General features: G+C 46.5%; 1 protein-coding gene across 1 annotated transcript in view; it reads left to right on the top strand.

Moving 5' to 3' along the window:
• inpp5jb (inositol polyphosphate-5-phosphatase Jb) overlaps positions 1-21,291 on the top strand; it is a 72,388-nt gene extending 51,097 nt beyond the window's left edge. The window contains exons 8-13 of the mRNA XM_068006327.1: positions 2,804-2,913; positions 4,717-4,933; positions 7,470-7,607; positions 14,051-14,134; positions 14,809-14,913; positions 19,475-21,291. Of these exons, the coding sequence (XP_067862428.1) occupies positions 2,804-2,913; positions 4,717-4,933; positions 7,470-7,607; positions 14,051-14,134; positions 14,809-14,913; positions 19,475-20,284 (1,464 nt within the window). The 3' untranslated portion in view covers positions 20,285-21,291. The remainder of the gene's footprint in view (positions 1-2,803; positions 2,914-4,716; positions 4,934-7,469; positions 7,608-14,050; positions 14,135-14,808; positions 14,914-19,474) is intronic.
• The last annotated feature ends 1,578 nt before the right edge of the window (positions 21,292-22,869 follow it).

Genomic DNA, 22,869 nt, shown 5'->3' with positions numbered 1-22,869 from the left:
CTCCCATAATGGGGTATGATAGCAGCCACTGCGTCTCACACAGAGTTAACACTAGCGCTGCACAATCTGTCCTCTCTGTGTTCTTGGCCTACCTATACCTCAATAGAATCCATCATGGGCACACAGCTGCCCATTTTGTCATAGCCCAAGGAAATAGGGCCTGAACAGTAGGCACGTTGTCAATGACAACGGATCCGTTTTGGGAAATGTAAAAATAGCAAATTCATGAGCCTTCTGGCTGAACCTAAAGTTCGTCATCTTTCTGCCTGAACGGAATAAACAGACTGAACTAAAAAGAGAATCGCTGCAAAAACACAGCAGTCTGAAAAGAGATAAGACAGGTTAATGTTTCAGGTGTAGATTCTTCATTAGAGCCCGGGTATGTTTGCTGATTTGTTCCGAGAGTGGCTGAGATTTCTTTCTTTTAAAAATATCTTTGCCTCCAGTTTCCTCCCTTTTTCCCCCTCATCTGATGTCACTGACTCATGCCGGGGTGGGTACTGTTCTCCAGGAGATCGTTGCCCTCACCCAAAGCGGCCTTTCATCATGTGTGAGCCGGGACAGTGAGTGTCAGTGAGCTGTTCTATGATAGAGGGCAACACCGCTGAATAAAATCTTGTCCTTACCTGACGTCCACACAGGAACTTTCCAGTATTTCCTTTTATTTAGTGTTGCCAACTCTCATGATTCTCAGAGTCCCGATGATTCCTTTGGTGCTACGGTCAGTACTGTGAGGGTTGGGCATCCAGTGTCGGTACAGTGAGGGCTGTGCCCCCTTGGTCAGTACTGTGAGGGCTTTGCCCCCTTGGTCAGTGCTGTGAGGGCTGTGCCCCTTCGGTCAGTGCTGTGAGGGTTGGGCATCCAGTGTCGGTACAGTGAGGGCTGTGCCCCCTCGGTCAGTACAGTGAGGGCTGTGCCCCCTCGATCAGTACAGTGAGGGCTGTGCCCCCTCGATCAGTACAGTGAGGGCTGTGCCCCCTCGATCAGTACAGTGAGGGCTGTGCCCCCTCGATCAGTGCTGTGAGGGTTGGGCATCCAGTGTCGGTACAGTGAGGGCTGTGCCCCCTCGGTCAGTGCAGTGAGGGCTGTGCCCCCTCAATCAGTGCTGTGAGGGTTGGGCATCCAGTGTCAGTACTGTGAGGGCTGTGCCCCCTTGGTCAGTATTGCGACAGCTGGTTATCCTGTGTCCAGTACTGTGAAGACTGGATGTCAGTAGTGCAAGAGCTGTCAGTACATGGGCTCTGGGCACTCTTGGTTAGTTCTATGAAGGGTGGGCACAGTGAGGTCTGGGCACCCTCTATTTGTACTGTGAGGCCTGGCGGCTCTCTCTCAAATCTGTGAGGTTTGCATGGCTAATGTTGGCAGTGTTAAGTCTGAGTACCATCTGCTGGTACTGGGAGCTCTGGGCAGCCTCTGCCAGTTCTGTGAGGTCTGAGCGCCCTCTATTGGTACTGTGTGTTTCTGCTGACCTAATCCAATGATTGACATTGATGAAACTAAGAATGGCTAGATCATAAGAGCCTGAGTTTCTCATTTATTCAACCAGAACTATTGGTATTTCTTATCACAATATCTTTAGCCCTATTTTAAACACATCTGATTTGAACAAACTATAAACCCAGTGAAATCCCCTCATCCTAAGTGTCGTAAAGTAACAGGTGAACAAATCATTCACCCCACATAGCTGAGTATTTCAGATTAACCAATGCTGTCGCACACTTCGCAATGCTTTAGATACAGACATCAATGACAGGTATTTGTATTACTATAAATATGAACAAGCTCTTTAACTGAGGGGCCGTTGACATCAGCACCACTTTATATTCAATCATAATGAAAATTCATTAATGATTTGATGTTTATCAAATTTAGGGATCCAAGTGCTGGGAATTGAATCTTCTTCCATGATTTTCATGCAGTGCCAGGATCGAGCACTCCCTGTCAGAGGAAGAGTAAAGCTCCCTCTACATTTCCTCAACAATGAGCCTCAGGCCCATTCTCAGGAGTGCATCAGTGTGATATTTTCCCATTCCCGACACCAGCCACCCTGAGTGAGATTGTCAATTCGGTGCTGGATTAGTGGCAGTCTTGTGCTGTGGACCTGGCCCAAAAGGAATTGGGTTGCGATTGCCCCAAATTCATTTCGCTCAGGATCCTTACAAACAGCAGACAGAGAAGACTTTCATCCTATTCATCTGGGCTGGATGTGAATAGCTGTTACAGAGAAGGACTGTATAACTCAGTACAGCCCCTCTCATCACAGCCTTTATAAAATGATAAGTAACGAAGAAAGAACTTGTATTTATAGAGTACATTTCACAACCTCAGGGTGTGCCAAAACACTCCACAGCTAATGAATTACTTTTAAATTTTACTCACTGTTGTAGAGTAGGGAAATGTGACAACCAATTTATACACAGCAAGGTCCCCCAAACAGCAATTAAATAAATGACCAGATAATCCGTCTTTGGTAATGTTACTTGAGGGATTAATGGTGGCCAGAACACCAGGAGAATTCCCCTGCTCTTCTTCAAAAAGTGCCACGGGATCCTGAGAGGCGGACAGGGCCTTAGTTTGATGTCTCGTCTGAAAGGCGGCATCTCTAACAGTGCAGCACTCACTCAATACTGCACTGAAGTATCAGCCTAGATTATCTGCTCAAGTTTTGAACCCACAGAGTTCTGACTCAGGGGTGAGAATGCTGTCACTGAGCCAAGACTGACACCTACCAGTTGCTGCTAAAATAATTTTTGTGTCCTAGTTTCTACGCTGCTTATTAACGATGTTGCTTGTCTCTTGACAGCTGAACATTGCAAAGGTGATTGAGCCAGCACTGAATGGATTCCAGGAAGGTCCCCTCAACTTCAGGCCAACGTACAAATATGATGTGGGCACAAACACATTTGACACCAGGTATGATAGTTGAGGCCTCTGGGTTATTAAGGTCAATCTGTAACAAGCTAGAAAAATCTCCAGAGTTTAAAACATGCACACTATTGCTCAGCCATCTTAACTATCTCCATATAGTCACCCATCATGCAAAACACTTCTAGGTCAGAGGGAACAGTCGGAAAATTTCCGGTACTTGACTATGGATACAAAAATACACCAATACAACATTCTGTACACCCAATGGAAATTGAATTTAATCTGATATGCCTGGTATATTTCAGTGGGAATTCTCAGTTGGAAATTGAGTTGGGAAGTGTGTGGAATTTATAGTTGAAAGATTTTTGTTCTCTCTTAGCCTTTAGTGTTCTCTCTCCTTTTCTCCTGAAAGCATTGGCTCTTGCTGGGGTATAATTCTATGGTCACTGGTTGCCCTCCAGTACTTTGCCCAAGTGAGCCTTTCTTCATGTGTCAGTCTAGACAGTGAGTGTCAGCAGACTTTCTTTTACTGTGGCCATTACAGCCAATCATAATGCTGACCCCACCTGATGTCCATATACTTTTCAGCAAAAACTCACTGGTTAGTGTTTGAGTGGGAACCTTAAAGAGGGCCAAAAGGCACGTGTGAGATCAACCACAGCATGAATCAAACAGAGAAAATTGAGGGCGGGGGGGGGTAACAAATCTTTCAAATGTCCCTTACCATCGTGCTAGACCTGCCACCTGGGAACTGATCCAGTGTAGGAAGTGTCTGCATTCCCATTTTCTGCCTCCTCTCCTTTTCCTTGTAGTGCATTGTACTGATCGAGGGGTCCCAGCTCAGTAACCTAGATGTGTAGAGATTGATAGGACCAGGGTCGTGAAGATGTGCCAGGCTAAGATCTTTCAATGAAAGTGCGCTTTTTCTTGCTCCACTTTTTACCTCCTGCCTCCCAACATTGTGCACTTTGCTTTGCTGTGAGCTGGGCTGGAATCCTGCTCCTGTGGCTTTGCCGGGGAGGGTCCATATAGCTGGCAGCCTGGAGAGGGCCCAAACACTGAATGGATTTCAGATAGGCCCCCCAGTACCACCCTGATAACACATTGGCGTGGCGTGTGGGAGTACCAGTACACCGTTATAGGGATGTAACTTTGATTCCCTCATTCCGTAAGCTCCCATTATCACTGCCTGGATGCCTCTCCACAAGGCAAAGAGTAAATCAGAGGAAGTGCTTTCCCCACCTCCTTATGGACATGGCCAATTCTGAGTAATATTGATGGAGGTCTGGAGTCTGTCAGATCCCCGACCGCTTGTTCAGAGTGTGTGTGTGGCTTGGCAAAACCGCAGAGCAGTGAAAATAAGGTGTCAGCTTATTTAAGGTGTCAGCACAGTTGCTCAGTGGTAGCATGCTTGCCTCTGATGTTAGAAGGTTGTGAGTTTAAGTCTCACTCCAGCGTTTTTGCACTCACTCTGCCTTTTGGCAGAGAGGTTCAAGATCCCACGGCACTATGTCGAAGAGGAGTAGGGGAGCTCTCCCTGGTGTCCTGGTAAATATTTATCCCTCAACCAATACCACCATAACAGATTATCTGGTCATGATCATATTGCTGTTTGTGGGACCTTGCTGTGCGCAAATTGGCTGCCACATTTCCTACATTACAACAGTGACTACAATGCAAAAAAGTACTTAATTGGCTGTAAAGTGCTTTGGGACGTCCTGAGGTCATGAAAGGCGCTATATAAATGCAAGTCTTTCTTTCAGGTTCGCATCTCACAATAAAGAGAGAGTAATACGTTTTTTTAAAATTTGAAAGCATGAACTGTTCCAATTATCCAATGTTTCCTAGTTCTAAGAAACGCAAACCTGCCTGGACAGACCGGATTCTTTGGAGGGTGAAAATATCCGACTGCTACGACTTATCGAAGAATTCCACAGTATTGGCGAGGACCAAATCCCCAGACGGCAAAAACAGCCACATTCAAGTGTTTCAGCGTGTTTACCGTAGTCACATGGAGTATCTCATCAGTGACCACAAACCTGTTACCGCTATCTTCTCCCTGAAGGTGGGTCAAAACAGCTCTGAATAGCAGAAAATGAGAAAAAACAGTTTCTGAACAGTGCGGAAGTAGAGGATTGCAATACACAGACTGTGTAGAATACTGTCTCTCTCTCTCTGTGTCTTTTTTATGCTGTTTAATGGAAGTGGTGTTAGTTCTGGGAACAGTTGTTTACCCAAGATTCCCATGGTTGCCTGTTGAGTTGGGTGAAATATTGGGAATGCAGTGCCCATTTCTTCCTGCCAACTCTCACTGCTTTGGCAGCAGCTCTCCTCCTGAATCCCGACTTTTGCCTGCCTCCCTCCTCCCGATTCCCAATTCTCCACCTATTTCTGTCCTCCCGATTCCTGATTCTCCTTCTGTCTCTCTCCTCCTGATTCCTGGTTCAATGCCTGTCTCCCTCCTCCTGATTCCTGATTCTCGGCCTGTCTCTCTCCTCCTGATTCCTGATTCTCGGCCTGTCTCTCTCCTCCTGATTCCTGATTCTCGGCCTGTCTCCTCCTGATTCCCGATTCTCCACCTCTCTCTCTCCTCCTGATTCCTGATTCTTTGCCTGATTTCTGACGTTCTGCCTGATACTCTCCCCAGCCTTTTCTCAGTCACATGATTTACAATGATCAAATTCCTATATCTATCATTTTTGAGGTCTCCCATGCAATGAGCTGGGTGAATTTATTGCTGGAACTTGCCATTGAGGGGCCATTAATCCTTTCATACAGCGAAGTCAGCTGATTTGGATTTCACACATTCTGGTGAACCATGGTGCCTGTTAAGGCAGAGCCCTGGAGCTCTGGGAACTGAATCAGTGGATTTGTGGCAATGTTCTCATTGTGAGTGTGTGACTAGGGTGTTGCTATTTATCCCCTGGGGTTAAGATTAGCAAAGATACAGAGTTGGAGTCAGCGATGACCATGTACATTTGCAAAAAGACACTTCTGACTACATCAAATGGGTTAAATAGATGACACATAGAATTACATAAAATTATGTAGATTTACAGCACAGAAACAGGCCATTCGGCCCAACCGGTCTATGCTGGTGTTTAGGCTCCACACGAGCCTCCTCCCACTCTATCTACTTCATCCATCCCTAGCAACATATCCTTCTAATCCTTTTTCCCTCATGTACTTATGTAACTTCCCCTTAAATATATCTATGCTATTCGCCTCTATTACTCCATCTGGTAACAGATTCCACATTCTCACCACTCTTTGGGTAAAGAAGTTCTCCTGAATTCCTTATTGGATTTATTAGTGACTATCTTATATTTATGGCCCCTAGTTTTGGACCCCCCACAAGTGGAAACATCTTCTCTACATCTACCCTATCGAAACCCTTCCTAATTTTAAAGACCTCTATCGGGTCACCTCTCAGTCTTCTCTTTTCTGGAGATAAGAGCCCCAGCCTGTTCAGTCATTCCTGATAGTTGTACCCTCTTGTAGTACCTGCAGTGGAGAAGACACCACTGACCTCCACTCCTAACCTGGTCACACCATTTAAAGATTGTTGGTGGGTACCCGTCCCAACATTGACACGTCTTGGGCGCCCGCTAGAGGAGGGAGAGAAGACACGATGCTAGATGTCTGCATGGGGGGGCTGCTTGTGATCACTCCCCCCGTGTAAGAGGGCCAATCAAATAATTTTGCACAGTCAATTCTGGAAGCTTCCAGGCCATGACACCAGCTTGAAGACCCCAATGGGCCCCACTTCCACTCCTATAATGACTTGAACGCTGGGTTCCTGCTGGCTGGGCGGAAAGGAGGCGGGAACCATGAGAATTCCGGTGAGGGAAGCCTTCCCAACGCCTCCTGTGATGTCGATCATGTTTGGCATGGATGAAAATTCCACCCACCCCAGGCTCCATTGAAAATCATGCCGGATGCTCCTTTGGCTAGAGATTTTGTGCTTCCTGGTTTTGTCCAATTTTCCACCCCTCCCAGGCCTGTTGCACCCCATTCGCCTCACCCCCCGCCACATTACACCTCAGGCCCAGCGGGAATTCAGGCTTGAGTTGTCTTGGGGGAGAGGCTGTGGATGGCAGGAAGTCTTGGGGGTGAAGCCGTGGCCGGGGGAGTGGTCTTGGTTCTCAGACTGTGGGGGAAGGGTCTTGGGGTTGGGTCTGGGCCACAGCAATTACTAAGAGTGTGGAACCAGCCTGAGTCTTAATTTTAGATTGAAAGCTTGGAGGGTAGATCAAACTTTACCCCCACAAGTATGGGGCTTTGTGGGGACCTTGAGTGCAATATTGTGCGAGCATCAAGCACTCCCAGGTCATAGTATGAGTAGATGTAGATAAAGCTCTCTGCCCCAACCTCAGAAGAGTGGCCCTTTACACCCGTGTAACATTGTTCTGCCTTGTGCTTGCCATTCTATGGCCTTTCTGAGTGAGATTATCACTTTAATGTTAATTAGTGTTGACTTAGATGTAGCTTTTCACTGTGGGCCGTGGTTACCTGGAGTGGGTTGCTATTTGTCCAAACTCATTTCACTTAGGGCTCTGTGTTTTTTCTTTCTTTTTTCTGATTTTTTGTTTTTTTTGTAGTTTTCCCATAAACTGCAGACCCCGTTGATTCATCTACAGGTGGAGGATGAATGGAATAAGCCCTCAGATGCTGTTGTCAGATACAGGATGGCTGCCTCCTATGCCAAGAGCTCGTGGGACTGGCTTGGTTTGTACAGGGTAAGCAATTGACTGCACAATTCTGGGCTGGTTGAGAAAGGCTAACATGGTCAGAAATGAAAGGTCAGCGACAGGCATGAATGCTATATCACATACACGTTTGTATCTTTCCAAGGTTCTCATATTTTCATGGAGTGGGAGGGAAGATAATAACACAGAATCAATGACATTTTGCATTTCTGTCCTTTTCCAAAAATGTCATGCCTCATGTTTCTAAAATTCAAAATCTTATACAGGAGCAGCAGATCAAGCATTGAAATATTGGGAATATTCAAATTCTCAAACCATAGCAGTTTGAGAATTTGAATTCAGTTTAAAAAAAATCTGGAACTAAAAAGCTGGTATCAGTAAAAGTGACCAGGAAGCTGTTGGATTGTTGTTAAAAATAACCAACGGGTTCACTAATGTCCTTTAGGGAAGGAAACTTGCCGTGCTTACCCGGTCTGGCCTATGTGTGACTCCAGTCCCACACCAATGTGGTTGACTCTTAACTGCCCTCTGAAGTGGCCGAGCAAATCACTCAGCTGTATCAAACTGCTACACTGCAGCGGTTCAAGAAGAAAGCCCACCTCTATCTGCTCAGGGCAATTAGGGATGGGCAATAAATGGTGGTCTTGCCAGCAACGTCCACATCCTGAGAATGAATACAAAAACACATCTGTCTTTGTATACGTTATGACAGGATAGATGCCTACACTATTGTACATTTTATTTAGAGCCCAGATCATCCTGGGTGGAGGAGAGAGTGTTTCATTTGTAGGTCCCTTACAGTCAGAAATGGGGGAAATTATAATGGGGAACAAAGAAATGGCAGAACAATTAAACACATACTTTGGTTCTGTCTTCACAAAGGAGGATACAAATAACCTCCCGGAAATGTTAGGGAACCAAGGGTCTAGTGAGAGGGAGGAACTGAAGGAAACCAGTATTAGTAAAAAAAATAGTGCTAGGGAAATTAATGGGTCTAAAGGCTGACAAATCCCCAGGGCCTGATAATCTACATCCCAGAGTACTAAAGGAAGTGGCCCTGGAAATAGTGGATGCATTGGTGATCATCTTCCAAAATTCTATAGACTCTGGAACAGTTCCCTCAGATTGGAGGGTGGCAAATGTAACCCCACTATTTAAAAAAGGAGGGAGAGAAAAAACAGGGAATTACAGACCAGTTAGCCTAACATCAGTAGTGGGGAAAATGCTAGAGTCTATTATAAAGGATATGATAACAGAACACTTGGAAGGCATCAACGGGATTGGACAAAGTCAGCATGGGTTTATGAAAGGGAAATCAAGCTTAACAAATCTACTGGAGTTTTTTGAGGAGGTAACTAGTAGAATAGATAGGGGAGAACCAGTGGATGTGGTGTACTTGGATTTTCAGAAGGCTTTTAATAAGGTCCCACTCAAGAGGTTAGTGTGCAAAATTAAAGCACATGGGATTGGGGGGAATACACTGGCATGGATTGAGAATTGGTTGACAGACAGGCATCAGAGAGTAGGAATAAAAGGGTCTTTTTCTGGGTGGCAGGCAGTGACTAGTGGGGTACCGCAGGGATCAGTGCTTGGGCCCCAGCTATTCACATTATATATCAATGATTTGGATGAGGGAACTAAATGTAACATTTCCAAGTTTGCAGACGACACAAAGCTGGGGTGGAATGTGAGCTGTGAGGAGGATGCAAAGAGGCTCCAATGTGATTTAGACAAGTTGGGTGAGTGGGCAAGGACATGGTAGATGCAGTATAACGTGGATAAATGTGAGGTTATCCACTTTGGTTGTAAAAACAGAAAGACAGATTATTATCTGAATGGTGATAGATTGGGAAAAGGGGAGTTGCAACGAGACCTGAGTGTCCTTGTACACCAGTCGCTGAAAGCGAGCATTCAGGTGCAGCAAGCAGTTAGGAAGGCGAATGGTATGTTGGCATTCATTGCAAGAGGATTTGAGTACAGGAACAGGGATGTCTTACTGCAGTTGTACAGGGCCTTGGTGAGACCACATCTGGAGTATTATGCGCAGTTTTGGTCTCCTTATCTGAGAAAGGATGTCCTTGCCATGGAGGGAGTGCAACGAAGGTTTACCAGACTGATTCCTGGGATGGCAGGACTGATGTATGAGGAGAGATTGGGTCGACTAGGCCTATATTCACTAGAGTTTAGAAGAATGAGAGGTGATCTCATCGAAACATATAAAATTCTAACAGGACTAGACAGACTAGATGCAGGGAGGATGTTCACAATGGATGGGGAATCCATAACCAGGGGTCACAGTCTCAGGATACGGGGTATGCCATTTTGAACTGAGATGAGGAGAAATTTCTTCACCTGTGGAATTCTCTACCACAGAAGGCAGTGGAGGCCAAGTCATTAAATATATTCAAGAAGGAGATAGATATATTTCTTAATGCTAAGGGGATCAAGGGATATGGGGAAAAAGTGGGTACAGGGTACTGAGTTAGATAATCAGCCATGATCATTTTGAATGGCAGAGCAGACCCGAAGGGCCGAATGGCCTGCTCTTGCTCCTATTTTCTATGATTCTATGATTTTCTCTGTGGTCTGATGACATGTCAAAAGCTACATTTATCTTACACTGCTCCCACAGAGGCTCCGGCTTTGGTAGCAGAGCTAAAAATGGGGCAATGGCTCGTTGCTATGGCTCCCAATGCCCACCGAGGGGTGAGTTCTATCGGCAGCTCTGGACAAATCCTCGGAAGGCAGATGTTACTGAAACTGCCATCTTGTAGGATCACCTGACATAGATTACCATGAGCTTTCTCGCTCACCGATCTACACAGAGCTCCCTGGGGTGCTGGTAAGGTACAAGCAGCTTGTAACAGAGCCATAAATTTAATGTTAGAATGAGAAGAGGTTCTTTATTCTAAATATGTTAGACTTGCTGAAGAGTTTTTTTCCTCTACTCACTTGGTGTGAAAACAGGAATGGAAAGTAGGAATGTCGCCCAGGGATTGGAAACAAACAGCTTCAGCTTTCAAGTGGCCTCTTCCAATACAATGCCAGCGGCTGTAATTTGAAAGCCAGTTAAACTGTAAAAACATTATAACCTTTTTGAAGTCCAAGGTTATTTCTGACCCAACCCATAAAATTTAGTTTCTCACCCTGCAGGAAACTTAATACCGTGGGGCCAAAATTCCGGGGACTGGGGAGGGCACAGAGTGGGCAGACCTCCCACATGGGGAGGGCACAGAGTGAGCAGACCTCCCACATGGGGAGGGCACAGAATGAGCAGACCTCCCACATGGGGAGGGCACAGAATGAGCAGACCTCCCACATGGGGAGGGCACAGAGTGAGCAGACCGCCCACATGGGGAGGGCACAGAGTGAGCAGACCTCCCACATGGGGAGGGCACAGAATGAGCAGGCCGCCCACATGGGGAGGGCACAGAGTGAGCAGACCGCCCACATGGGGAGGGCACAGAATGAGCAGACCTCCCACATGGGGAGGGCACAGAATGAGCAGACCTCCCACATGGGGAGGGCACAGAATGAGCAGGCCGCCCACATGGGGAGGGCACAGAGTGAGCAGACCTCCCACATGGGGAGGGCACAGAATGAGCAGACCGCTCACATGGGGAGGGCACAGAATGAGCAGACCGCTCACATGGGGAGGGCACAGAATGAGCAGACCGCTCACATGGGGAGGGCACAGAATGAGCAGACCTCCCACATGGGGAGGGCACAGAGTGAGCAGACCGCCCACATGGGGAGGGCACAGAATGAGCAGACCTCCCACATGGGGAGGGCACAGAGTGAGCAGACCGCCCACATGGGGAGGGCACAGAATGAGCAGACCTCCCACATGGGGAGGGCACAGAATGAGCAGACCTCCCACATGGGGAGGGCACAGAGTGAGCAGACCGCCCACATGGGGAGGGCACAGAATGAGCAGACCGCTCACATGGGGAGGGCACAGAATGAGCAGACCTCCCACATGGGGAGGGCACAGAATGAGCAGACCTCCCACATGGGGAGGGCACAGAATGAGCAGACCTCCCACATGGGGAGGGCACAGAGTGAGCAGGCCGCCCACATGGGGAGGGCACAGAGTGAGCAGACCTCCCACATGGGGAGGGCACAGAGTGAGCAGGCCGCCCACATGGGGAGGGCACAGAGTGAGCAGACCTCCCACATGGGGAGGGCACAGAGTGAGCAGACCGCCCACATGGGGAGGGCACAGAGTGAGCAGACCTCCCACATGGGGAGGGCACAGAGTGAGCAGACCGCCCACATGGGGAGGGCACAGAATGAGCAGACCTCCCACATGGGGAGGGCACAGAATGAGCAGACCTCCCACATGGGGAGGGCACAGAGTGAGCAGACCTCCCACATGGGGAGGGCACAGAGTGAGCAGACCTCCCACATGGGGAGGGCACAGAATGAGCAGACCTCCCACATGGGGAGGGCACAGAGTGAGCAGACCGCCCACATGGGGAGGGCACAGAGTGAGCAGACCTCCCACATGGGGAGGCAGAACCCAGATCGGCAGGGTTTCCGCTCCGTGTAAAATCTGGCCCAAATTCCGGTCAGAGGAAGCAGCATAGTTACCAACCATCCTCATTTTGAGTGGGCAGCTTGCATTTTCGGCCCCCATTTGCTCTGCTCACATAGTGACTCCTCAAATAGTGTTTGAAGGTTTGGCTGACTCTCGCCCCGTAAGTATAGCATCTAGCCTCTTCTGCTCATGCTCTGACATCGCACATGCGAATAAGAGGCTGGATGCTATACTTTATGGAGCAAGAATTAGCCAGGGGAAGAATCAGTCAGGGCCAGACGTGCTGTTTCAGGAGCTTTTTATATTAAAAAAAATACTGAATTGTGCAAGGTAATCCCAAAACATTAATAAAAATTCTGAAATCCAATACAATAAAAGGGAATTTTTATTTGTTCAGTTGCCTGAAGTGGTGGCCTTGGTAACAGGCTTATTCAGGGGTGATATTTAGTTGTACATTGTGCTTTTCAAGCTGTCAGTTTTTTGTGGCTGAGTCACCATATTTTGAAGCTATAAGTAGCTTTTGTGGGCTGGCATACATGGAGTCAGCAAGTTCTGTCCACCCCTCTACGTCCTAAGACTAGGGTGTGACTGGGAGTTCCTGGGCTACCTCAAAAATTCAGCACATTACACTCTGTCTAGGCCCAACTTAACTCACACTACTGGAGAGCTGGTTTGAGTTGTGAACCTAGTGAAGACTCCAACAATGCAACGTAATCAACCCCAGAGAGGATCAATTACCTTTAAAGAAAAAAGAAAGAACTTGCATTTACATGGCACCTTTCACAATCTCAGAACATCCACAAAGCACTTTACAGCCAATTATCTACTTTTTGAAGTGTAGTCATTATTGTAATGTAGGGAAAAGGGGCAGCCAATTTATGCACAGCAAGATCCCACAAACAGCAATGAGATAATGACCAGATAATCTATTTTAGTGATGTTGGTTGAGGGCTAGGTTGGCCAGGACACCAGGGAGAGCTCCCCTGCTCTTCTTCAAAATAGTGCCATGGGATCTTTTACATCCATGAGAGGGCAGACAGGGGCCTCGGTTTAACGTCTCATCCCCAAAGTTGACACTTCTGACAGTGCAGCACTCCTTCAGTACTGGACTGGAGTATCAGCCTAGATTATGTGCTCAAGTTTCTGGAGTGTGTCATGAACCCATGACTAGCTGACGCAGAGGCGAGAGTGCTACCACTGAGCCACGGAAATTGCTCCTTAGGAGCAATGGAAAAATTGCAGCTCTTTGTCTTCCCAGGTCGTGCAGTGCTCCTACTGGAGTGGTTGAATGCTATTCCAAGTTTTGACAGGGCAATAGGAAACATCCGTAGAGGTACAGACCTCCTGCCCCACATTTTGGAAATGGCCCTTATCCTTGCAAAAGTGTGCTGCGTCTACAGCTCAAGCTGCAGTTGGCCATGCATCCTGCTCTGCTGCATTTCCGGCCGGGAGAAAGGACCCAGGAATTCCAGGGGCTGCCCTTAAAGGGTTAATGTACCTTGTAGGTGTGATATCAATTCTTTTTTCTCCTTCAATTTCCTCTCTGAATTTTCCACCTACACTTTCCTATGCTGAAGGCGGCGACTCATGCCGGTTACAATTCCAAATGCAACTGGCACACTCTGGTACCTTGCCTGGGGGAAGGGTGAATGTGTAGTGGTAAAAGATGTGTCACTTCATTGGGGATCCTTCAAAGAAATTCAGTTTCAACAGTACTGGGTTCTTAAAACGCTGTTGCACAGCTGCCATCTAGGCAAGGCTAGTCCTAGGGCTAGGCTTAGAGCAGTAGTGCAGGCCTGCAGCTCACCCCACCATGCACTTGATCAGATTAAGAATGGGGCCAAGAACTCGGCTGTGAAGAGAAAATAGAAAGACTTCAAACAAAAAGACCTGACAGTCCTCTTTTGCTTTTCTTTCCTGTCCGTACCCATAGGTTGGTTTTAAACATCACAAGGACTACGTAACATATGTCTGGGCAAAGCATGATGAAGCCGACCTCATGAAGCAATGTTATCAGGTAATTACTGCCACGCAATCATTCCCTGATGATACTGGAAGCAATCTCATTGTACTCCTGGGGGACTGGGTGGTGTGGTGGGTTAGATGTAGATCTATTACTTCTGTCATATGGGTTCAAATCCAGCCCAGATTGTTTAGGCAGGAGAAACTTTTTGACACAAGAGAGTTGTGAGGCTGTGGATTTACTTCCAAGGGTTAGCGGTTGAGGCAGAAACCATGTCAACATTCAAGATTATATTGGATAGGTGGAAGATGGAAAAAGGGATAAAGGGACATGGGAACAGGGTGGGTACATGTGGCCATTTTGGTCGACTAAGATAACCCAGGCTGCAGCTGCACCAGTTACAGTTTACCCTGGGCTCCAAGAGGTGAAAACTCAGCCACACTATCCAATGACCCCAGTAGATGTGGACATCGAGTTGAGGTAGGACCAGGCTCGGCTGTGATGCCCTCCACAGTGAATAGCCTGATGACACTCGCTGTTTGGGCTCGTGCATAAAAATTATGATGGGCGATGTGCTGGAAGGTGACTGGCACCCAGCCAGAGTCAACTTCTTCAGGGAAAGAGAGAATGGAGAGAAAATTCAGCAAAGACCACAAGCAAAACCATCAAGCTGCACTGTATTAGTTCCATGCTATTATTTGTTGTGGAATTTTTCCATCTCTCTGCAGGTCATGTTCAGTGAGGAATCCGTGCCAAAGGGCACCGGGGAGTACATCCTGTGCTACTACAGCAACAATTCCAACACCATTGTGGGAGTGACTGAGCCATTCCAGGTCAGAACACGCAGCCCAAGAACTGCCCTCGATGTGTAACACCTGTCCATGCTGCATGTGCTTGTGTTTCTGTATACAAGGACGTATTTCATGAATGAGTATCACAATGCATGTAGGTGAATGCAATAGTGCCCAGGTGTGATGGTCTATGGGATGCCATGCCTGGTGCCAGTCTAACAGTAATTAAGCTGGCAGCTTGCTGTACCATAGAGGGACCGGAGGTGGGCATGTGCTTGGTGATTTCATACCTGCTCTGCTGTGTAAAGGTTTTCTTGGTTCTCTCTTTGTCAGTAATGGGTGCTGGCAAATAACTCGCATCATCACCAGAATCCTGGGCACAGGCTGGGCAACTACAAAGAAAACTTTTCTTTCTTAAATTGAATTTTCTCCCATCCTCTCCTGAAGGTCCTGACTCTTCCTTTCTCCTTGGGCGCCAGAAATCCTTGACACCTCAATCAATGGGCCAATCCTAATTTGCAAGCCTTGTCAATGACTCTCAAGGCTCCCACGACGGCTCCATGACTTTATCCAAAGAGTCACTGAGCCAAACAGACCAGAAAGGTCCAAAGGCATTTGTCAAATGGAATTTCCTTAATTCATCCATATCCTTTGAAAAGGCCTCGGTGGCATGCAGGCTTAGCCAACTTAAAAAAAATACACCGGAACTCGTTTTGAATGATGCAAAACAACGGCAGGTCATTGTGGGGAGGGGGAGCTGCATGGCCAGCTTTCATCTTCTGCCAACACTTGTCATACAGCCATATGAAGGAGTCCAAAAGTCACCCGGAGGCATGTCCTTCTCCCAATGTCACAAAGAAAGAAAGACTTGCATTTATATAGCGCCTTTCATGACCTCAGGGCATCCCGAAGTGCTTTATAGCCAATGTAGTATTTTTGAAGTGTAGTCACTATTGTAATGTAGGAAACGCAGCAGCCAATTTGCACACAGCAAGGTCCCACAAACAGCAATGTGATAAGGACCAGATAATCTGTTTTTAGGTGTTGGTTGAGGGATAAATATTGGCCAGGGCAATGGGGAGAACTCCTTTGCTCTTCTTCGAAAATTTAAATGAGAGACAAAGAGTAGTTCAGAAATAGGAGGGATCAGACAGGGGAAAATGCAAGACAGACTAAGATGGGTTTAGGGTGGATGTGCGTAAATGCATGGAGCTTAGTAAATAAAGTTGGTGAGCTGCAGGCACAAGTAGCTGCATGGGATTATGAGATAGTGGCAATAACGGAGACCTGGCTCAAATAAAGGGAGGATTGGGCACTTAATATTCCTGGCTACAATGTATTCAGGAAAGATAGGGAAGGAAAAAAAGAAGGGGGGGATGTGTGGCAGTATTGATCAAATATACTGTTACAGCACTAGAAAGGGATGATTTATTTGAGGGTCCAAAGACGAAATCTATTTGGTTAGAATTAAGGAACAATAGAGGAGCTGCTGGGTGTATACTATAGGCCACCAAATAGTGGGAAGAAGATAGAGGAGCAAATTTGCAGGGAAATTGCAGAAAGATGCAAGAACTTTAGAGTAGTGATAATGGGGGACTTTAATTATCCTGATATAGACTGGGAAAATAATAGTGTAAAGAGGAGGAGGAATTCCTAAAATGTGTACAAGAGAACTTTCTTGATCAATATTTTTCCAGCCCAACGAGGAAGGAAGCAATGCTGCATATAGTTCTGGGGAATGAAGTGGGGCAAGTGGAGCATGTTTCAGTGGGAGAGCATTTGGGGAACAGTGATCACAATATCATTAGATTTAGAGTATGGAAAAGGACAAGGAAAAATCAAATGTGAAAATACTCAACTAGAGGAGGGCTAATTTCAGTGAGTTGACAGGAGATCTGGCCGAGGTTGATTAGAATCAAAGATTAGCAGGTAAAACAGTAAATGAGGACTGGGAGGCCTTCATAGAGGAGATAGTTCGGGTACAGACTAGACACATTCCCACGAGGGGGAGAGGAAGTCACAAGTAGCCGGGTGACTAAAGATATGGAGATTAAAATGAAACAGAGAAGTAGAGAACCAAGCTAAATACAAACAGAAGAACTGAAAAAGGAAATAAGAGGGGCAAAGTGAGTGTATGAGAATAGATTAGCGGGTAACATAAAAGGCAACCCAAAAGTCTTTTATAAACATATAAATAGTAAAAGGGTAATCAAAGGAAGAGTGGGGCAAATTAGCGACCAAAAAGGAAATCATTTTGTGGAGGCAAAGGGCATGGCTGAGGTACTAAATGAATACTTTGCATCTGTCTTCACTAAAGAAGAGGATGCTGCCAATGTAACAGTAAAGGAGGAGGTAGTAGAGAAATAGGATAGGATAAAAATAGATAAAGAGGAGGTACTAAAAAGATTGGCAGCGCTCAAAGTAGAAAAATCACCCAGTCCATTAGAACCATGCTGATCACCATGATGTACACCACTGGCCAATGATTATAAAATTTGTCCCAATGTGTCCAGTATCCACTTTCTATCCTCCAAATATCAGTACTTATCCACTGTAAAAAGACACTTCAGAAACTGAATATGGTTCATTTCATTTAACCTGTATATCGTACATCCTAGGTTGCTAAGGGAAGTAAGGGTTGAAATTGCGGTGGCTCTGGCCACAATCTTCCAATCCTCCTTAGATACGGGAGTGGTGCCAGAGGCCTGGAGGATTGCAAATGTTACACCCCTGTTCAAAAAAGGGGAGAGGGATAAACCCAGCAAGTACAGGCCAGTCAGCCTAATGTCAGTAGTGGGAAAATGTTTAAAGAAATTAATCTGGGACAAAATGAATTGGCACTTAGAAAAATATGGGTTAATAAATGAAAGCCAGCATGGATTTGTTAAAGGCAAATCATGTTTGACTAACTTGACTGAGTTCTTTAATGAAGTAATGGAGAAGGTTGATGAGGGTACTGCGGTTGATGTTGCAGGATTAAAGTGGCAGTGGCTGGGTGGATACGAAATTGGCTAAGGGACAGAAAGCAGCGAGTAGTGGTGAATGGTTGTTTTTCAGACTGGAGGGAAATGTGCAGAGGTGTCTCCCAAGGTTTGGTGTTGGGACCACTGCTCTTTTTGATATATATTAATGACCTGGACTTGGGTATTCAGGGCATAATTTCAAAGTTTGCAAAGAAATGTGAAGTGATTCATTTTGGTAGAAGAATGAGGGGAGGCAATATAAACGAAATGGTAGAATTTTAAAGGGGGTGCAGGAACAGAGAGACTTGGGGGTGTATGTACACAAGTCTTTGAAGGTGGCAGGACAAGTTGAGAAGGCTGTTAAAAAAGCATACGGAATCTTTGGCTTTATAAATAGAGGCGTAGAGTACAAAAGCAAGGAACTTATGCTAAACCCTTATAAACACTGGTTAGGCCTGAGCTGGAGTATTGTATCCAATTCTGGGCACCACACTTTAGGAAGTTTGTCGAGACCTTAGAGAGGGTGCAGAAGAGATTTACTATAATGGATGAAATACTTCAGTTACGTGGAGAGCCTAGAGAATCTGGGATTGTTCTCCTTAGAGCAGAGAAGATTAAGGGAAGATTTGATAGAGGTGTTCAAAATCATGAAGGGTTTTGATAGAGCAAATAAGGAGAAACTGTTTCCAGTGGCAGAAGGGGCGATAACCAGAAGACACAGATTTAAAGTAATTAGCAGTAGAATGAGGCGACATGAGGCAACATTTTTTTATGCGGTAAGTTGTTGTGATCTGGAATGCATTGCCTGAAAGGGTGATGGAAGCAGGTTCAATAATAACTTTCAAAAGGGAATTGGATAAATGCTTGAATTAGAAAAATTTGCAGGGCTATGGCGAAAGAGCAGGAGAATGGGACTAATTGGATAGCTCTTTCAAACAGCTGGCACAGGCACGATGGGCCTGTATCATTCTATGAAATAGTGCCATGGGATCTATAACATCCACCTGAGAAGGTAGACGGGGTCTCAGTTTAATGTATCATCCAAAAGACAGAACCTCCAACAGTGCGGGACACCCTCAGTACTGCACTGGAGTGTCAGCCTAGATTTTGTGCTCAAGTCCTTGGAGTAGGACTGTGAACCCTCACCCTTCTGACTGAGAGGCGAAAGTGCTACCGACTGATCCATGGCTGACACGATGCAGCTTGTAGGTAACAGGAAAACAGCATTACATCTGACCACCCTGTGCTACACCAAGACAAGCTCCAATATTAAAATTGTATTTTAATATTTTAAATAAGGAGCATTAAAGAAAGTTGAAAGGTACCATATGGACACACTGACCCTGGATGTCTGCCCTCCCCAAAAATATTACGGATTGACACAGTAATTTGGACGGGCTGCTCTGCATTGCAGACAGAAGGTTCCTGGGTGAAGACCAGTCTCCAGTTGGGTGTGTGTCCCTTTGATCTTGTTACGTATCATCCCCAACTATCTGGCTACGAGGTGGCAATAGACAGTCAGCCATGGAAACGGGTGTCACCTGCTTTATTCAAACATCAGAAGCCATGAGTAGGAAAAGGGTGTGCAAGGATTATGTGCAAACGAATTCAGAGTAAATTTCCTATTTTTTGTCCTCCAGATAATTCTGCCCTCCTCAAGTTCCAACTCCAGCAAGTCTGACAGCTCAGATTCCAGCTCTGACGGAGAGGAGATGAGCACCTTGAAGCTGATCCGCCCCAAATCCCGCAGCCCCAGTCCGGGCAAAATAAAGAAGAGGAGAAGCAGGAGTCGGAGTAAGAGCCCTGTCCTGCCAATAGCGAAATCCCTGCAGGGTCTCAACCTCAGGGTAGGCTCAAAGCACAAAAGCAAAAGCCGCAGCCCATCACCGAGGAGAGGTCAGGTGGCAAAATCCAGACAACTCAATGTGCCAGGAGCCAGATCCACTGCAGGAAACGGCCAGAACTCCGCAAGCAACCCGAGGAACACACTTTCATCTTCAGTTCCAGCTGCTTTCAAAAACCGAGCAACTCAGGGGAATGGTCAGACTATTCCTGACGCAGCCACTGCCATTACAGGGAGGCCTAGTAGCCAGGCTCAGGAGCTCGTGGTACAGCCGCGTGACAAGCAGCAAAGTGACAGTGTTCAGCATCCACGTTTGTCTTCGAAACTCTCCAAATCACCTCGTCGAGATGGAGCCGCCGGCTTGAAACTAGATGAAGCAAGTCAACTCTCCATTAGCAAGACACATCACTCCAGGTCTCCAAGCCCCAGTGTCCGGGTCACCGCTGCCGATACTAGGCCTCAGGCAAGAGGAGGCCAGGGCAGAGCAACGAGTTCAGAAAGAAACACTGGCATGAAGAGTACCATGGCCGCTGGAGACGGCAATGAAAGTCTGAGGCTAGAGCTGAAACCTGTCCAACCCTTGCCGACAAAAGCAACATCAAAGTAACTAGAAATCAAAGGTCTCTTATCGACTTGACGGGTCAGCAAAGCACAGTGAGACTGGACAGACTGTAATTGTTACTCATCGTTGAAGGATTTGTGGGACAATCAAACTGCAAAGGTTTCTCCTGATTTTTAATGTGATGGTGAGCCCCTCCATGAGGCTGTCGTGTGGATGCTGTCATTATGTAGTTAATTAATTACTTACCTAACCTACACTGTATATACCATGACTTTGTGTGATGGGAACTCAGCGTGCACACACTCCAGCACACTTGCTCCTTGTCTTCATCTCTCTCTTCTGTTGCCTTTCTTTCTGACTTTCCCTCTTTCTGTGTTTCTCCTTTGTGCTCTTTCTTTTACTATCTTTGTGTCCCTATTTGTGTCTGCACCTGTTTTACTTGCTATCTTTTGCTGTCTATGTCTCTTTTTAATTGTCTTATCTATTTCTCCATATTTGCCTTTCTCTGTTTCTCTCTATAATAGGGTGATTCTGCTATCATCGGGAAAGCCACACTCTCAGGGTATATGGGTCGAAAACATGGGTACAACAATATATCCCTGACCATTGACCTCCATTCCCTGCAAGTGTGGCTCACTGATGGGAGCTTGGAATCATAGAATCACCTTATACCTCCATCTTTCAAATTTGTCTTTATATCTGTCAGCGTCCATCTCTCTCCATAGCCTGAAATTTACTGTTGCTGTTACAATGAATGCCTAAGCTATTCATGTGGGCACCAGGAACTTAGGGAGTGTGGAACAATGCATCATTTAACCTCTTGTACTCTGATTCTGCTAAGTTACAGGCCCTGATTTTAACTCCAGGCGGGTTTTGGGCGGGTGGGTGTCAGGGTGAGTTAGAAACACATCCGCTGCTGCAGAGAACAGACCCAGGTATTTTAACTCCCGGACTTGCTGCCAGTTCACTTCCCGCCCAGAATGGGAAGGAAGTGGCTGACGGCTTCTGGAAAATCGGGTGGCCCTTGGCTGCCCACCAGCACTCAGGTAAGTGTGGGGCAGGGGGTTCTGGGGGGGGTCTCGCGGTTGGGAAGGGGTGAGGAGGGGAGTCTGGGGCAGTGAAAGGCCCGAACTTTCCTCATGAGGCCAGGAGGAGCCCTCAAGCTACTCCTATTTTGTGGCCTCGTTTTCTTCCTGACAGGTACTGACTGGCCCTCGCCTGGCATGAAAGTTTCCCCACTCAGGCTGGAGTTAAAATTGCAATCAGGGTCCAATGACATCATTGGACCTCAATCTGCATATTTACAGAAGGACCCCACCAGCTTTGGGTGGGCAACTTAGCTGCCCATCCAGAAACCTGAGTGAAATTGCGGGCAAAAGATCTTGGCAGCTTTCTGGCGGGTAAGTAACCTAGGGCATTTTAACTGTCCACCTGCCCGGTTTCTGCCAGGCGGGTAGGGTAAAAATGGCTTGTCAGGTCTGTAATGTTGAATCCATGTGGTAGCCTTGTTGGGCTCATTATTGCCAAATTAATTGATGTTTAAGTAGAACTTGCACCATTTTCTAAGGCTCCCACTTTGTCCCCAGCCCTTATTTCAAACTGATGCTGGCGCAGAGCTGCAGACTGCTGGGCTGCACTGATAGGTGACCTGTTTGCTAAGCTTTCTTCTCAATTCCCCATGGCCTCACTGTGCTACCCACCTTGCATTGATGGATTGCTCTGCAACTGGTCTGTAGCTGGCAGCTAGGGAGGGGTGTGGGATCTGGGGTGACTCACCCGCTGATTCACTCACACACTGTCAGGGACATGGAGATACCAGGCCCCTGTTTTAGTCTCCCCTGATAGTTGACATTGGAAATTCATCCAGTGCAGATGTAAAAGTACAGTAACAGTGCATGTGTGCGAACATCAGGCTTGACTAAATGTGAAAAAAATATTTTAAAAACGAATTATGCTATTGATAGAATGTATATAATTACATAAACGTTTTACAGCCTGCCACATTTATTTCTTGTATAAAATATTTTAATTTATTTCCCTCTACTCTGATCACTTGTCTCCTCTCCCCTCCTGAATGTGTTGGCTTTAGCTGGTGTACAATTCTACAGGCGCTGGATGCCTTCCAGTACCCAACCCAACCAGCCATTCTTCATCTACGGGGTTAGTCAGTATTGGTGAGCTGTCTATCCACGGAGGGAGGGGTAACATTCACATACATGCACTGCCAGCAGGCGTCACCAGATAGTGAGCAGGAGTGGCTGACTTTCACCTTTCTGCTCAGGGCAGTCAACTGTAGCATCCCTACCCGCACACAGACAGAGATCAGCTAATTCAGCACAGAGCTCACACCTGGGATATTTCTGGTCTGTGTCAGAACCACACCAGGCAGTATATTTATCAACTGAGCTCTTCGGAGAAGCAAATTGAAAAAATTTCAATTAAATTCTCATTTTCCAAAACATTATTCCTTGTTCTCTGATGAGAGAAAATGAAAGAAGAATATGGTGGACCCTTCAGTATGGACGTGGACTCTTCCGTATAGACAAGGACTCTTCAGTACAGATGTGAACTCTTCAGTATAGACGTGGACTCTTCCATATAGACAAGGACTCTTCAGTATAGACAAGGAC

The sequence above is a fragment of the Heptranchias perlo genome, chromosome 25 (genome assembly GCF_035084215.1).
Source record: "Heptranchias perlo isolate sHepPer1 chromosome 25, sHepPer1.hap1, whole genome shotgun sequence".
Classification (NCBI taxonomy): domain Eukaryota; kingdom Metazoa; phylum Chordata; class Chondrichthyes; order Hexanchiformes; family Hexanchidae; genus Heptranchias; species Heptranchias perlo.
The sequence above is the reverse complement of the archived record's forward strand: the minus strand, read 5'-3'. Positions and strand labels throughout refer to the sequence as shown.